The 16,734-nt window shown below is 46.6% G+C and overlaps 1 protein-coding gene across 6 annotated transcripts in view; it reads left to right on the top strand.

Annotated features, from left to right (window-relative positions):
* TCEA3 (transcription elongation factor A3) overlaps positions 1 to 16,734 on the top strand; it is a 36,310-nt gene that overhangs the window by 2,245 nt on the left and 17,331 nt on the right. For 5 of the 6 annotated variants that reach the window (XR_013993721.1, XR_013993722.1, XM_081055046.1 and 2 more), the window contains 4 exons: positions 3,586 to 3,648; positions 4,357 to 4,462; positions 4,975 to 5,119; positions 8,758 to 8,820. Coding sequence is in view for 4 of the 6 variants with exons in the window: in XM_081055046.1 (XP_080911172.1) it covers positions 3,586 to 3,648; positions 4,357 to 4,462; positions 4,975 to 5,119; positions 8,758 to 8,820 (377 nt within the window). In the remaining 2 variants the exon portion in view is untranslated. Of the gene's footprint in view, positions 1 to 3,513; positions 3,649 to 4,356; positions 4,463 to 4,974; positions 5,120 to 8,757; positions 8,821 to 16,734 lie in introns of all 6 variants that reach the window. The other variant, XM_081055044.1, reaches the window with a different exon arrangement.

A 16,734-nucleotide genomic window follows, 5' to 3' on the forward strand; every position in this document is an offset into this window, starting at 1 on the left:
GAGCACTTTCCCAACTGGGGGCTGCAGAGCCCAACTCTGAGCTAAATTCCAAGGCAAGTGGACAGGTTATCCCAACCTGGCCCCTTGCTGACCCAGGTTTGGGTTGGGAGATTCCGGACCTCTGGATGAGAGGAATGGAGGGTCGGGGAGGGGGTGGGGAAGCTTAGGAGACCTGGGAAAGGCAGCTTGGTTGGGCGCAGAGTTCTGGCTGAGGAGGGAGGAACTGGCCCTTGCCTCCCCTCACTCCTTTTATGGCCACAGGTCCACCACTGTACTTCCCCTCTCTGGGCCTCAATTTCCTCTTCTATGAAATGGGAAGAGGAAATGGTGTCCCTTGGCAATGAATTCCTGTGGAAGTATTCAGAGCTCTCTCCAGGAAAGACGCAAGTCTGGCCACAGGATCTCTGCAGTTCAGAGCCAGTCTGCAGCCACGTCTGTGCCTGGGCTCTTGGCAGCCTCTGGGTGGGCACAGATGTCTGGGCATGTGATCGAGAAAGGTGGGGCCTGCTCTAGGAGTGCAAGTGGGCTGGCCCAGTAGTGCTTAGGGAGAGGACACACTTCCTGTAATAAGACGGATCCTCCACGTTGCAACTCAGGCCTGGGGTTTACTGCCAATTACTGAAGTCCCAGCAACTTAGGGCTTCTGTCAAATGTTGTAAGCATGCACCACTGAAACAGCTTTAAACATAAAAACACCAAGTCACAGCTACACAGAAACATCGTTACACACGACAAACATAGCTACACACACACACACACACACACACGCAGCCACACATAACAATAACTAAACAAGCAGCTATAAACATAATTACATAATATGACAGACACACTGACCATTATATTTATAGAAAGATACACAAAGACAACTTCACATGTGCATGCAGACAATAAGCTACACCCAGACATGCAAAACTAAAAACTTAACAAATGGTTACACTTACACATTCAGATTTGTAACACAGGCGCATACAACAAAGACAAACACATTGTGCTTTGGGCTGCATAACCACAGCGCAACACCTGGACCAGGGATACTGCTGGCTACACCTCTCATACGTGTGTGCAGACAGACACACCTGGTAATACTTGCACAAGGCTATAAAGTAGGGCTTGTAGCTGTATTCCAACATGATCCACTTACACAGTGTGACATACAGAGACAGGCTCAGTGATGAGATGGAACTGGCTTAACACTGATGCTTGAACTTTTAGGAATTTTGCAAGCTGGTTGTTACATACAGCCATTATTTTAAAAATTAAATCATATGCTTATAATTAAATAAATTACATTTTAAAAAGGTAATAATTCTCCAAAGTCACCACTTCCCAATTATTTTACTACATTTTACTATCAACTACGGTCTAGAGGTTATTTACTTCCATTATATCGATATGGTGAAAATACTAGTAGGTTTAGTGCACACGTAACTGTAATTTAAAAGGTTAAAAATAATTGCAAAAACCGCAATTACTTCTGCACCAACCTATACCATGTTTCCCTGAAAATAAGACCTAGCCGGACAATCAGCTCTAATGCATCTTTGGAGCAAAAAAATAGTATAAGACCGGGTCTTATTTTACTACAATATAACACCGGGTCTTATATAATATAATGTAATATAATATAATATAATGTAATACTGTGTCTTATGTTAATTTTTGCTCCAAAGACTCATTAGAGCTGATTGTCCAGCTAGGTCTTATTTTCGGGGAAACATGGTGTGTATATATATATGTGTATATATATATATATATATATGGATATGTGTGCTACTCCCCAGTTAAGTGACAGCGTGTGGGTAGCTTGAAATTGGCCATGGGAGGAGTATTTACACTAGAAATTGGCAAACACTACAAGTCAGGTTTGTTTTGTTTCGTTTTTTCCCCCTGAGAACTGGTTATTAAACATTGACCAACATACCACTGTGCTTACTTATGTTGGAGATTCCATTACTGTACAAGTCTAGACATATCTAAGTCCATACCTACACAGTTGTGTAGTTCAAGCCTGAGAGGCCTGAGTTTGAATCCCAGCTCTGTTCCTTGTACCTCTCTGCAAATTATTTAACCTCTTTGTTTCTTGCTCTTCTGTGACAATGGGATCCTCTGTAAAAATGGGGTTGGTAATGGTACCTACCTCATGGGACCGTTGTAAGAGTTAAACAAGATAATGCACGTAATATACTTAGAAGAGGGTACAGCACACAGTAAACCTTTCATGTTATACACAGCATTATATACCCACAAATTTACATACACACACAACCCACAGGTCACACCTCTGAAAACATAACTGTGAATCCAAGCTCTAAGGGAGGCTGAGACTGGCAGCCCTTGGGTTGTGGTCCAGGAAGCCTCGCCTACAGAATACAGTCAGCTGATACTCTTCAGGGAACTGAACTCAGGACAGGAGGCAGGGTCTAGCTTCTAGGAAGGGGGTGGGAGGAAGGAGAAGGGGCTGTTCACGGCTTGGCAGCCAACAGATTTTCAAATCTAGGTCTCCCTTCTTCCCCTCCCAGTCTCCCCTCCTGCCTTCTGCTTTCTGCTTCGTTCATTCACTCGGAGAGCCCTGGGCTGTGGGCTGAATCCTGAGGTCCCAGAGATTAAAACAGGCCTCTTTACCCAAGAGGAATGAAAGTATATAGCCACACAAAGACTTGTACGGGAATGTTCCTAGCAGTCTTATTTGCAGTAGCCCCTACCTGGAAACTACCCAAAAGTCCATCAACAAGTGAATGGATAAACAAATGGTAGTAAATACATACAATGGAAAATGACTCAGCAGTAAAAATGAGCTATTAATATACATGGATGAATCTCAGAATAACCATGTTGAGTGAAAGAAGCCAGACGAAAAGGAGTGCATTACGGTACTCTTGATATAAAATCCTTAAAATGCAAGCCCATCTATTGTGACAGAATAATGGTGGCCTGCAGCTGGGGTTGGTGCAAGGAAAGATGGATTACAAAGGAGAACTAGGAAACTTTTGGGGATGACGGTTATGTTCTTATCTCGATTGGGGTGAGTGTTACATAGGTGTACATATTTCAAAACTCATCAAATTGTAGCCTACAATGTGTCCCGTGTGTTGTATGTCAACTATACCGCAATAAAATTGTTTTTAAAAAATGACACAGTCCTCCCCCTGCAGAAACTCACAGTTGGAAAATGAGGAGAAGAGAATACAGACACAAAAGCAGTAACAGTAACCGTGAAGTAACTAATTGTAGAGGAAGAGATGGGGGAGTGGAGAGAGCACACCCAGTAGAAAGAACAGCAGAACCCACAGCTAGAGTGCAGGATGAGTGGTTAGGGCTGGACCCTGGCTCTGAGGGGTTTGAACACAGCTGGGTGGTGGGAGATGAAGTCAGAGAGTTGGTCTGGGGCAGAAGTTTTTCTTTCTCTCTCTTGCTTTCCGTCCCTTGCCTGTTCCTCGACCATGTGTCTACCTGTATCCTGTACCTGGAATGATCTCCTCCCTACCTCCTGCCTCCCTCTTTCCCGCCAAGACCACACAGTGGTCAGAGAGGGGCCTGGGGCAGAACCCACTGGCCTCAGTCCTCACCTTGTGGCCTCTACAGGAAGGGGCCCTCGACCTTCTGAAGAAGCTGAACAGCTGTCAGATGTCCATCCAGCTACTCCAGGTGGGGTGGGGGTGGGAAGCCTTGGGGGCACTGCCTGGGTGGGAGAGATTTTCTGGGGGGAAGACCCTGGGGAGGGGTCTGGGAGGAATTTCTGAGGGATGGGTTGGGGCGAGAAGAGATGTTGAGGTATGCTGAGGGTGGGGACCGAGGCATTTAGACGGTGAAGGGGGCCTTCCAAGCACAGGGGCCCTCTGGATCTGGGAGAAAGTCTTATGTGCTTTCCTTGAGTACCCCAGTTCCCAAGGCCCTGGGCCTACGGGATCCAAGAGGCCAGTGATCCAGGGAGAGGGGAGAGTCCCTCATTTTTCGATCCTCCCTGTGTTGCCCATGGAACCCCCAAACATTACCAGGAGCTCTTGGCCCTGAAAACAAAATTAGGTTTAGTCGCCAGACACAAGCTTTAGTAGCCAGAGCTGCATCTTAAGCTGAAACTTGAGCTTGAAGGCACCAGGGGCCAGGGAATGGAGCGGGTCCTTATCATCAGCCAGATCCACCACCACCTCAGCTTTTCACCAAAGGCACAGTTATCCATTAGTCCAAGGGGCGGGGCCTGGGGCACTGGCCCTCACTAAGGGCGGCAGGACTGGGGCTCCGGAGAAGTTGAGGCTAAGGCTAGGGGGTGGTTGAGCTGGGGCAGGTCTTGCTGATTAGGGTAGCCAGGCCTATGCGTCCCTTCCCAGACCAGCCCCAAACCCTCTCACTTTGCAGACAACCAGGATTGGAGTTGCCGTTAATGGGGTCCGCAAGCACTGCTCAGACAAAGAGGTCGTGTCCTTGGCCAAAGTCCTCATCAAAAACTGGAAGCGGCTGCTGGGTGAGAGGGGCAAGGCCAACGTGTTTCTCGGCCATGTTTTTCTCCCAGCACCTGGGACAGGACGGTGCCTGGCTCATAGCAGGCACTCAGTGCATGCTTGTTGAATGACTTACTGAGTGACAGATGACCTCTAGTGGGGAGTGCCAGTGTTGTCTACTCAAGTGTGAGATTTGTCGATGTGAGTTTTCATGTACACTTACCTATGTATGTAGTTCTGTTTGCTTGTGAGTTCATACACATTTGTATGAATATGTGCATAGGTGTGTGTACAAATGTCTTTCTGTCCCCAGAAAGTGTGAGCATGGATTTCTATCCATGTGCATATTGTATATGCATCTGTGTATAAAGGTGTGTGTGTGTGTGTGTGTGTGTGTGTGTGTGTGTGTGTGTGTGTGTGTTGGGGGGGTGTGGCTGTCCCTATCCCTGCCTTTTGCTCCTTCCCCCCCAAAGTCATGCTGGGTTTGACTGAGACAGAGCTGAGTTGAGGAGCACTGCCACGCTTTTGTATTCAGACTCCCCTGGATCCCCCAAAGGAGAAAAAGGAGAGGAAAGAGAAAAAGCAAAGAAGAAAGAAAAGGGGCTTGACTCTTCCAGCTGGAAGCCAGACGCAGGCCTTTCTCCACCACGGAAGAAACGAGGAGAAGAGACCAAAGACAGGTATTTTTTTCTGGGATGGAGAGGAGGGGGCTGACACGTGTCATGTCCTCTGCCAGCGGTCCTGTTTATATATAACTTCACTTCATCCTCACAACCTGGGAGATGGTTATTGTTATTATCTCCAACAGAGCCCCCTCTGGACTCACAAAACCCAAACAGGCCGTCTCTGGTACAGGCTTCAGCTAGAAGTACCAGGGGCAGGAAGTACAGTGTGCCAACAGGGCTGCCTCAGGCTTTTCTCATCAGCCAGAGTTCTCATAGGGGACCACACAGCCTCCAGAGCTATTCTCTGGCCGACCCAGGTAACCACCCAGAAGCAGGAAAATGAGACCACAATGGTTGGGAACTCCCTGACTTAGAAGCCCATGTCCCAAATCTTATAACAGTCACATAGACAAAGCGTCCAGGATTGCAGCAAGGGCACTGACCAGGTATAAGAATCACAGTCACTGTACCTGGGGAAGCCCAAAAGCTGTGGTCTTCCACTAATTACTTACGGTTCATTCACAGCGCCTCCCCACCCACCCCGCCCCATCTTGACATCATTTACCCATCAGCGCTCATTTGCACTATATGCAATGTTGCCTAGTAATGCAGCTGAATTGAACCTTTGTCAGGGTTACAGGAAAGCCGTGCTAGGAACCTACTTGCCCATAGAGAAGGAAAAGTGCTTTGTTGGCTCTTTATTCAAAATTCCCATTTGGCGATGAGGAAGCTGAAGGTTGGGGAGCAGGGGCTTTCCTAGGATCACACAGCTGTCATGTGATAAAGTGGGCTTCCAGTCTTGTCTGTCAGAGCCCCAGACCTCTTCCGAGAAGAACAGAACAGTCGTTTGACACACTCCATGCTCATTCCCCCTTATCCACCCCAGCCAGGGTGCCCAAAATGAGATAACCTTCATATAGGGCCTAAAAACCTTATCAATCATGGTCGGTAAAAGCCTTCGTGGATGTGTAAGTAAGTTTTACCTATTCCCTATGTAACAAGACAGATCACTTAATTCTTTGGGGTGGAGGTGGGGTCCTACGTTGTTCATCTAATAGATGAGGGGTGGTATTAGATAATACTGAGTACTATCTAATGGTACTAAATAATACTAGATAATATGGACAACACCATCCATGATACATCAACATTGTTTTAATAGTATCTTTTTAAAAAGATTTTATTGGGGAAGGGGAACAGGACTTTATTGGGGAACAGTGTGTACTTCCAGAACTTTTTTTTTTTCCCAAGTCAAGTTGTTTGTCCTTTCATTCCTAGTTGTGGAGAGTGCCGTTCAGCTTCGAGTTGTTGTCCTTTCAGTCTTAGTTGTGGAGGGCACAGCTCAGCTCCAGGTTCAGTTGCCGTTGCTAGTTGCAGGGGGCGCTGCCCACCATCCCTTGCAGGAGTCCAAACGACAACCTTGTGGTTGAGAGGACGCACTCCAACCAACCAACTGAGCCATCCGGGAGCTCAGCGGCAGCTCAGCTCAAGGTGCCGTGTTCAATCTTAGTTGCAGAGGGCGCAGCCCACCATCCCTTGCGGGACTCTAGGAGTTGACCCAGCAACCTTGTGGTTGAGAGCCCACTGGCCCATGTGGGAATCGAACCAGCAGCCTTTGGAGTCAGGAGCACGGAGCTCCAACCACCTGAGCCACTGGGCCGGCCCACATCAACATTTTTTATGCATATACATTTCACCCAGTGTATCCACTGCAAGGAATTCATTTTAAGGAATTAATCAGATTCAACTTGGAGGTGAAACATTCTGTGTGTAACATTTTCAGCTGGCATTTCTAAAACATTTGTTCCTCTGAACCCTTTTTAAGTTAATGTTTATTATGTAATCCTATACAATAAGCTTTTTGCGGAAACCCTATACAATAAGCTTTAGAAAATGATGCTGTTAGAGGAATGATTCTTTACCAGCCGGGAGATATGCTTCCACCACCCTACTCCCATTTTGCTTGGTAAAAATAACTGGGGCAGAGAGAACCCTGCATGCTACTATCCCTGCAATGCACAGAGCAGTGACACATGTGGAAGAACCATTTATTGTGTTCAAAATGCTAGTAGAGCCCCACTGTAGAATAGAGGAATACTGAATGACATGGGAAAATGTTCACTGAGTATTAAGAGAAGCTGTGTCCTTTATCTTGTGATCCCATTTTTATAAAGATTAAATAACTGAATTTTAGGTATATGCATAGGAGAAAAGATGAGAAGGATATTCACTGGGGTGGTAATGGTGATTATTTCTGAGTGATAGGATTGAGAGGGATTTTTTATTTCTTTCTCTGCAAATTTCTGTCTTCCTAATTTTTTTCCAATAAATAATGTATTTTTAACATAAGAAAACAAAGAATGAAGGTATTTTTAAAACATCAAAAATGCATGCGTGGTTATAATTCAGAAGAGCTTTGTATTCTAGAGTGTACGATAACATTTGTAAATCTATAGTGTCGGGGTTTTTTCACAATGATCCCGTATTGCTTTTGAAATGAGAAGAAATAATAGCACTTTTTAAAAAAATAAACAAGTAAGAGTGATGACAGACTTGTTGCAGAAATAGAGGATTGGAGGGGCATGGGAAGGAAGGTCTCTCTTCGCCTCTCCCTCTCTGCTGCCTCCCCTGTGTTAAAGCTGGGGTGAAGGTGGGGAGCCAGATGGGTCTGGTCCGCAGGGTTATTAGGGCTGGCCCTAAAGCTGCCTTGCCCACTGTCTCCCAGACCACCTGGAGGATGAGGTGGGAGCTGGGAATCCACGCAGGAACATTGGATGGTCTGGAAAACCAGAAAACAGATGCTGGAATTATGGAGCTCGAGGGCTTTATGCTGGGAACTGCTATGGGGACATCAAAGATCTAATGTCTTCCTCCCTGCCAGCCAGTCAGCCCCAAGGCACAGGTTCTTGTCTCTGCCCCCCCCCCTTTTCACAGGCGAGGTAACAGATGCTCAGAGAAGATGACCTTCCCAAGGGCAGGGCTGGGATTACAACTCATGTCATTGCCTTCCTTTTTTATCATGATAAATGTTACATATGTCTGTATGCATGTGATCTGGTAAGAAAGACATGAAACTTAATAGTTGTGACCTCTGGGGAAGTTTCTCGTTCTACTTTTTCAGTTTTTGTATTGCTGTACTGTTTGTTTTCACAGCATCTGGCAACAAATATTTAGAGAGCACCTATTCTGGGCCAGGCACTGGTCTATTCACTTGTGCTCCCCTCTTCCTGCGGTACCTGCAGGGAGGCTGAAGCTGATCTTCTCCAGCTCCTTGTGAGAATAGGCAACCCTAGGAATTCCTCTTTTCATGGACTCCAGCTAGCCAAGGCCTGCCTGACAGCAAGGAGGAGAGAGGCCTGCTGAGAATTAGTTATTCATAATTAGTAATGCACGACATTATACATGTAACATATCTGGCACGTATTCGGTTTCCTTCCCTTGTGATGCTTCATTTGATGGAGGGTCGGTGACAGTGACCAGCCAGCACTGCCTGGAGCTTCCTATCCCAGGCAGCTGTGGTTCCAGATGGGCTCTGACATCCTCAGCCCAGCAGGCCTGATTCCAAGATGCTTTCTCCCCAGTCTCTGATTTGTCTAGATTAGTACTTATGTGACCCTACAAGACAGTCTCATCTCTAATTTCTCTTCTTTCAGAAGAGATTCTGTGGACTCCAAGTCTTCGGCTACCTCCTCTCCAAAAAGGCCATCGATGGAAAGGTAAGGAAAGCCACGGACTTCCCCGCAGAGATCCTGTTCAGCATGTGTCTCTTTCTCTACTTTGATGGAGGAAGCCCGAGGCAGGGGAAGGAAAGAGACCTCATATGGTATGTTGCCTCTGAATTCTAGGACCCACACAGTAAGACCAAGGGCCCCACAATCAGACCTGTGGCTCCTTCACTTGGGTGGCTCACCATCACTGTTGCCCTATCACTGTCTGGGGAACATTCTCAAGGTCAAACTGAACCCAGTGAGGACAGACTTCCTGTGAGCCTATACCTGGAGTGGGATCTCTGGTTCTGGGCTGAAATGGTTAGAGTATCTATCCCTTAGTAGCATAAATTATCAAGTCATTCATTCATCATCAAATATTTATTGAGGGTCTACTATGTGCCAGGAACTGTTCTAGGTGACAAGCATTATAGTAGTGCACAAAATTAAAAATCCCCGCAGCCATGAGGCCTATATTCTAACAGGGGAAGACAGCAAAGCATGTAAGTAAACTTCTACAGAGGTTCAGAAGGTGACAAGTACTATGGAAAACAATAGAGCAGAGTGAGGGGTATTGGGAAAAAATGGTCATCTGGGCAGTCAGAAAAGCCCTTGTCAAGGAGGTGACCTTTGAGCAAAAGTTGGAAAGAAATGAGGGCATTAGCCATGCTGACCTTGGGGTCATTCCAAACCAAGGAGCTAGGAGGTGGCCGGAGGGGCTGGAATGAATAAAGGAGGGGGGAATTGGACTTGAAACAGGAGCCACTGGAGGGTATTAAGCGCATGAATTATATGACCAAATTTATCAGGAACCCTCTGGATCCTGTGCCCAGAATGGATTATTGGGGCAGCAGACCAGCCAGGAGGCTTTTTAGAAAACTCAGGCAAGATACGTGGGTGGCAGCAGTGGAGGTGGGGATAAATGGTGGATTCCAGATATATTTTGAAGGGAGAGCTAACAGGATTTCCTAACAGATTGGATGTGGGGTATGAGAGAAAAAGAAGAGTCAAGGTAACTCCAAGACTTTTCAGTCAAGCATGTGCAAGAATGGAGTTGCCATTAATTGGTAGGGGCAGACTGTAAATCATTCTGCGGCAGGGGAGCCAGAGTTCAGGTTCTAACATGTCGGATTTGAGGGGTGTACTAGTCATTCAGGTGGAGAAGTTAAATAAGCAGTTGGGTTATACCAGGCTGGAATTCAGAAAGAAAGTCTGGGCCAAAAATATAAATTTTAGAGTCATTAGTGGGTAGCTAGAATTTGAAGCTGGATGAAACCACCAAGGAGAGATTGTGGATAAAGGAGTGAATGTGAATTGTGGCCCAAGAGGGAGGTCAGAGGTCAGTGCAGGGAAAACAAGACCAGGGGGGAGCATGGTAGGCCAGGAAGTGGCTTACAGGTGGATTGAGGCAAATGATTGGGGTGCAGGGGCCATATTGCACGCTGGGGCAACCAGGTGGGAGAGTAAGGGTGTTGGCTTCTAGGCAAGTATGGCTGGGAGCTGCACAGCTATCTTAGGCCTAATATACCAGTAAGACTGCCACTGGAAAGAAAACAAGAGACACAAAAATTAGGTTGTTTAATGCTTAATGAAAATTGCAAAATGTCTGAGGTGTTGTCGGAGCTGCTGTATTGTCCAATTCCAACATGGCTGCTGAGTGCCAGCTCCAGCTGATGAGTGGAGGCTAATTCTCAGAGTGCTGCTTGGAGAGGGCGTCTGAGGCTGCATCCTGCCTCTGAAGAAAAGAGTTCTGTGATCAGTTAGCAATGTCTGCCATGAGTGAGGCCTAGGCATGGAGGCCCCAGCATCGTCCTGGTTCTAGAGACCAGTGGTTCTCAACAAAGGATCATTTAGAAATGTGTGGAAGCATTTTTGGTTGTTACTAAGACTTGGGGGGTATCTTAGCTCAGGCTGCTATAACAAAATATCATGGACTGCATGGCTTAAATAACAGACATTTATTTCTCACAGTTCTAAAGGTAGGAAAGTCCAAGATCAAGGTGCCGGCCGGTTCTTACAAGGACAATAATCCCATCATGGGGCCTCATTGAAACCTAATTACCGCTGAAAGGTTTCACCGTCAAATACTGTCACATTGGTGGTTAGGGCTTCAACATGTGGATTGGGGGGACACACAAATATTCAGTCTGTAACGGGAGTAGGGGAGGAGCCCTACTGCATTTAGTAGGCAAGGGTCAGAGACGCTAAATGTCCTGGAATGTGAGGGGCAGCCCTGCATAAAGGACTGACTTATCCAAAAATGAAACACTGACCACTAATCCAGTTCTGTGTTTGGTGCTGTAATGTAAACATACACCATTTGTGGAAGGATTTATACCTCCAGATTCCTCTCCTGACTTTGCCTATGGCCTTGAAGTCTCCTGGCTCCCTCTCATCATGCACTCTTTTCCTGAAGGTCAGTCAAGCAGAATGTTTGTTCTTCCAGCAGTTGTGCCCCTTCCTGCTGGTTCAGTATTGGGGGAGGGCAACCCAAAGGGACAGAAGCAAGTCTTGTAAATCTACTTTAGCCATTACCCAGACTGTTTCCTTTACTCTCTACTTCTCTATCTCATCTTTTCATTCATTCATTCATTCGATGAACCCATTTGTTGAACACCTCCTTACAAACAACATCTTCCAGGAGTCAAGGGCGTGTGTACATACTGGGTAAACAGTATACACCATGGCAAAATCGCGAGGACCTGCCCGTCTATAGAGGGTACCCTCTATCTAGCCCCAGCTGGTTGTTGCTTTATGGAAATGCAGGCCCAGTGTGCCATGTCTTCTAGCTTTTTAAGGAAAACTGAACACCTAGATTTTCATACGAAACTCCCAATTTTAAACATTGGCCACGTATTCATATTTTTCTAAGACACAGTAGGGCAAACAAAATGTATCTGTAGCCCTCCAGTTTGCAACCTCTAAGGCCAGGCAAAGATTTAAGTTTATGATCTCTGCTTTCACACAGCTAATCACTGGCGTAAAAGCCAACACCAAAATATGTTTTTCAAAGATATACCACACAATGGGAACACAGGAAGACTGTCTCCTTATGACTTGAGAAGTTACAGGAGACTTCAGGGAAGAGAGAGTATTTGTGCTGAGAACTGACAGATGAATAGGAGTTTGCCTGATAGACAAGCCAAGAGAGAGCATCCTAGGCAGGGGAATGAACGGCACATACAAAGGTGTGGCGGTATGGGTGAGCTGGAGAGCAGATTACGAAGGACACCGCTGTATCAGGAAGGAAGGTTGCATTTGGGGAGGGTGGGGCGTGTCTTTTTTAAGAAGGTTGCACTTTATCAGCTGTCCTAGGCCCCAACTGTGGGAATTGATTTGTTTTCGACTAGAAGTTACACTTACTTGGTGGTGCAGTAACTTAAATGTCCTCGAGATGGAGCGCAGGAGCAGCGAGCCGGGCCTCCTGCTGCTTGAGCTCTGACCTGGACTGGGGGGATTTTCTAAGCGCTTAGTGGTATCAGACCACGGGATGGTGCTGGCGCTGGCACATCCGGGGAGAAGAAGGGAGCTGTGATCAATCCAACTCCTCCACCCCCGCCAGTGATACCCTCTCTGCAATTTGACCCGATTCCCAGTTCTATGCATGGAAAGCAAAATGAGCGTGGCTGCCCAAAATACCACCTAGAAACCAATTTCAGCCAGCCAACTCCTAGCAGAGAGGTGGGACCGGGGCTGGGAGTGCACTGCCAGGAAGGCACGGAAAAAATGCAAAAGCAGTTTAGTTTTCCAGGAAGGGGATTCTGGAAAACTCTGCCTTTTAGAGACATGGTAAGATGTGTTGAAAAGAATTTGAAAGGCAGGCAGACCTAGGTTTGTAGTCTGACTCTGCCATTTGCTAGTTGGATAACCTTGGACAAGTCAGTTCTCTGAGCCTCAGTCTATTGATCTCTAAAATGGGGATAATTATGATCCCCTTTCAAGGTTATTGTGAGATTACTGTTCCCAACCCACATAAGTGCTCAATATGTGCACAATGCTTAGTGATAATACTCTCACTTAATGTGGTAATCTACATAAATTGCCTAATACTTCCTTTCTAGAATTCTCTTAGGTGCTTTAATCCTCTCAACTCTGTGGGTACTATTGTTATCCCCATTTTACATGTGAGAAAACTGAGGCACCTAGAGGTGAAGGTACTTGCCCAAAGTCACATAGCTAAAAAGTGGTGGTGTCAGGTTTTGAATCTGGGAGTTTGGCTCTGGAGGTTGGGTTCTTAATAGATATATCACTTCAGTGTAGGCTTTCCCTAAATGACAATTATTGTTATTATTGCTGTTTGCTATTATGCCTTGTTCCAAGCAGCATCCTCAGGCTCCCCAGTGGTTCCCCAGTGCTGACTCCTAGACATTGAGGATACGGTGATGGGGCACACAAGCCAGTGAGGGGCAGCATCTGGAAGAATCTGGGGCTCCATCACAGTGGCAGAGATGGGCTGGCCCAGGTCGTAGTTGACAAACGCTGGTTCAGAGAGAGATTCTTCTTTAAAGCCCAGGGAGTGGGGCCACTGGCCTTAACAAGAGGACCTGTCCCCCACATAACTCAGCAGTGTCTAGACCCCCTGGATGTATCTTTCAACTCTTTGTAGCCAGCTCCCTCAACTTATCCTACATTCATTCATCAACAAAGATTCATCAAGTACCTCCCTAGAGCACTGTTACAGGTGCTGGAAGACTGGTGAACCAGCCAGTAGAGTCCCTCTACTGTGGAACCTGTAATCTGGAGATGGAGGCAATGTTTATAAACACATAAACAAGTTAATTATAGACTTGGATAAGTGCTATGAATGCAAGAAATTAGGTCATGTGCTGCTGGGGTGGTCGGGGAAGGCCTCCCTGAGGAGGTGATATCTGAGCTGAGGCCTGACTGGTGGAAAGAACGAGTCATAGGAAAATCTGGAGGAGGGAGAGCCTTCCAGGAGGAGAGGCCAGCTGTGCAAAGGCACTGCGGTGGGCGGACAGGTGTGTTTAAGGAACAGAAAGCAGCAGGGCAGTGGGGGCTTCAGTGAACAGTGAGTAGAGCGTAGCATGAGATCAGGTGAGAGGGGAGGCAGAGGCCAGGTGTGGAGGGGCTGGAAGGCCACAGTGAGGAGTTTGACTTTATGCTGAAAATAATTGGAAGCTGTTAGAGGGTCAGAAGCTGGGAAGTGATGGGATCAGCTGTGAGTTTTTGAAAGCCCTTCCACTCCCACCAAGCTGCTGTGTGGCCGATAGATTGTAGGGGGAAGCAAGAGGATGCTGGGAGACCAGATTCGGGGGTCTAATGGTTGTGCAGGGGACAGCCCAGTGGCTGGGACCAAGGGTTGGATGCAGGGAGATGATTTTGGCAGCAGGCAGCCTCTAGACTCCAGTTTATACCCTTCCCAGCTGTCCCTCACCCACACCTTTGCCTCCCGCTGAAATCTGACTCCAGGAGAGAGCTGGTTGGGTCACAGCTCCCCCATCCCTATGCCCTGCTGCCAGGCCACCCAGTTGTCAGGCAGGGTTGGGTAGAGTCCAGGGTAAGTTAGTCTAGAACAGTAAGATTCAAATGGCATTAAAAACAAACAAACAGATAAATAAAAGCTAGGAATCCTTTTGGATAAAAGTTTTGGAAATTCAAAACGTGAACTGTATACAAGCAGAGACTTCCCTCCCTAGCCCACCCCACTCCTATGGCAAAACTGAGATACCTCTGAGGAACCTCAAGGCTCGAGAGCACACAAAAACCCAAGGATATCTTTGGTGACAGAAGGGATCCAAGGTCAGGCCAAGAAGCAAGGACCGGGGATGAGAAGGTCGCCAGCAGAACTCACACTGAAGAGTGCTCAGCGGGATGTTGGATGGGATTCTCTCGTAACCCCAGATTTTTAATGCTGGGAAGCCTGAGCTACTCAGTCAGCCTCACTCTGAGACACAGCACCCTGGGCCTGACTTTTTAGAAGCCCAACATCATCCCCCTGAAGATGATCTGTAATGCATCTGGAGCTCCAGAGCTGCCTTCAGCTGCTCCCCCTGCTGTGAGGTATATGCACCAGGAAGTACCCAGGTGACAATGTGAATGGCGCCCCCTGGAGGAAGGAAACACAGCTGTCCTTTGGGACCTTCCACAAGGGTTCAGTGTGGTAAGACCCTGGAGTGGAGGAGGGGACCCTGATTTCTTCAATTCTGATGAGTCAATTTTTCCCAGGAGGCATGAGGGCTAGCTAGCAGATCCTGATGGGTTACTGAACGAGAAGACTGGGCAGAGCCAAGAGATGAAGGCTGAGACATCTTGACTGCCTGGCTCCCACCCCAAGGGTAGTGCAGAAACATCTCGGGAGGGAGTTGTGCAACTATCACTCCATCCTCTTATCTGTAAAATGGGGCCAGTAACTTGAGACTCTGAAGCTTATAGACAGGAATAAATAGCAAAAGTCAGTGATGGGGGGCTGGCCCCGTGGCTCAGGCGGTTAGAAGAGCTCCATGCTCCTAACTCCGAAGGCTGCCGGTTCAATTCCCACATGGGTCAGTGGGCTCTCAATCACAAGGTTGCCAGTCCAATTCCTCGAGTCCCGCAAGGGATGGTAGGCAGCGTTCCCTGCAACTAAAATTAAACACGGCACCTTAAGCTGAGCTGCCTCCAGGATGGTTCAGTTGGTTGGAGAGCGTCCTCTCAACCACAAGGTTGCGGTTCGACTCCCGCAAGGGATGGTGGGCTGCGCCCCCTGCAACTAGAAAACGGCAACTGGACCTGGAGCTGAGCTGCGCCCTCCACAACTAAGACTGAAAGGACAATAACTTGACTTGGAAAAAAGTCCTAGAAGTACACACTGTTCCCCAATAAAGTCCTGAAAAGAAAAAAAAAAGGCAGTGATGGTGGCTTTTGTTATTACCATCCTTAACAAGCCCAAGAGTCTGGCCAGATTTTTTCTCTCTGACTCCTTCACCCTCAAGCTCCAGCGGCCCTGAGCACCTCAACGTTGCTCATGGAAACATGGACTTTCACTCTTCCTTGCATTTCTGCCAAGAATGTATTTTCCCTTCCACTCCTATAGTGGCCAACCCTACTCCCCATCTCTTGCTGAATTTCTTTGACCGAATTACACTGCAGTGTGACCTGTTTGACCTTCTTTGAGTCATGTGGTAAGGTCTGGTGTCACGGTGCTGATTTTCATGGGCCACCATGGGATGCTGGGGGATACCTCTCATTGCGTCATACAGCACCCTCTTCATGAGGACCCGAAAGGGAACAAGAAGCCTTTGGAGTCTGAGCCTTGGCTTGGTTTTTTGGCTGTATGTATCAGTACTTCATTCTTTTTTCTTTTTCTTTTTAACTTTTTATTGTGGTAAAATGTATGTCATAAAATTTGCCAAGTTAACCTTTCTTTTTAGCATGAGGAAAAAATATATTTTATCATTTTCAAATGGATTAAAATTTACCACATACATAAAACTAAACATAATGATTAGTTATCATTACCTAGTTTAGGTTTTCTGGTTACTTTCATTCATTGAACTTATTATACAGATTTTTTTTAAAAATCAAATCAAATTTAGTTTAATATATATATTTTTTAATTTATTGGGGTGACAATTGTTAGTAAAATTACACAGATTTCAGGTGTACGATTCTGTATTACATCATCTATAAATCCCATTGTGTGTTCACCACCCAGAGTCAGTTCTCCTTCCATCACCATATATTTGTTCCCCCTTCCCCTCATCTCCCACCCCCCACCCCCCTTACCCTCTGTAGATTTTTTTTATTGTGGTAAAATATACGTAACAGAAAATGTACCCATTTTAACCATTTTTAAGTGTACAGTTCAGTGGTAGTAAGTACATTCACATTATTGTACAACCATCGCCACCATCCATCTCCAGAACCCTTCCATCTTCCCAAACTGAAACTCTGTACCTGTTAATCACTAACTTCCAGTTTCCT

This window comes from Rhinolophus hipposideros (assembly GCF_964194185.1).
Source record: "Rhinolophus hipposideros genome assembly, chromosome: 8".
Taxonomy (NCBI): Eukaryota; Metazoa; Chordata; class Mammalia; order Chiroptera; family Rhinolophidae; genus Rhinolophus; species Rhinolophus hipposideros.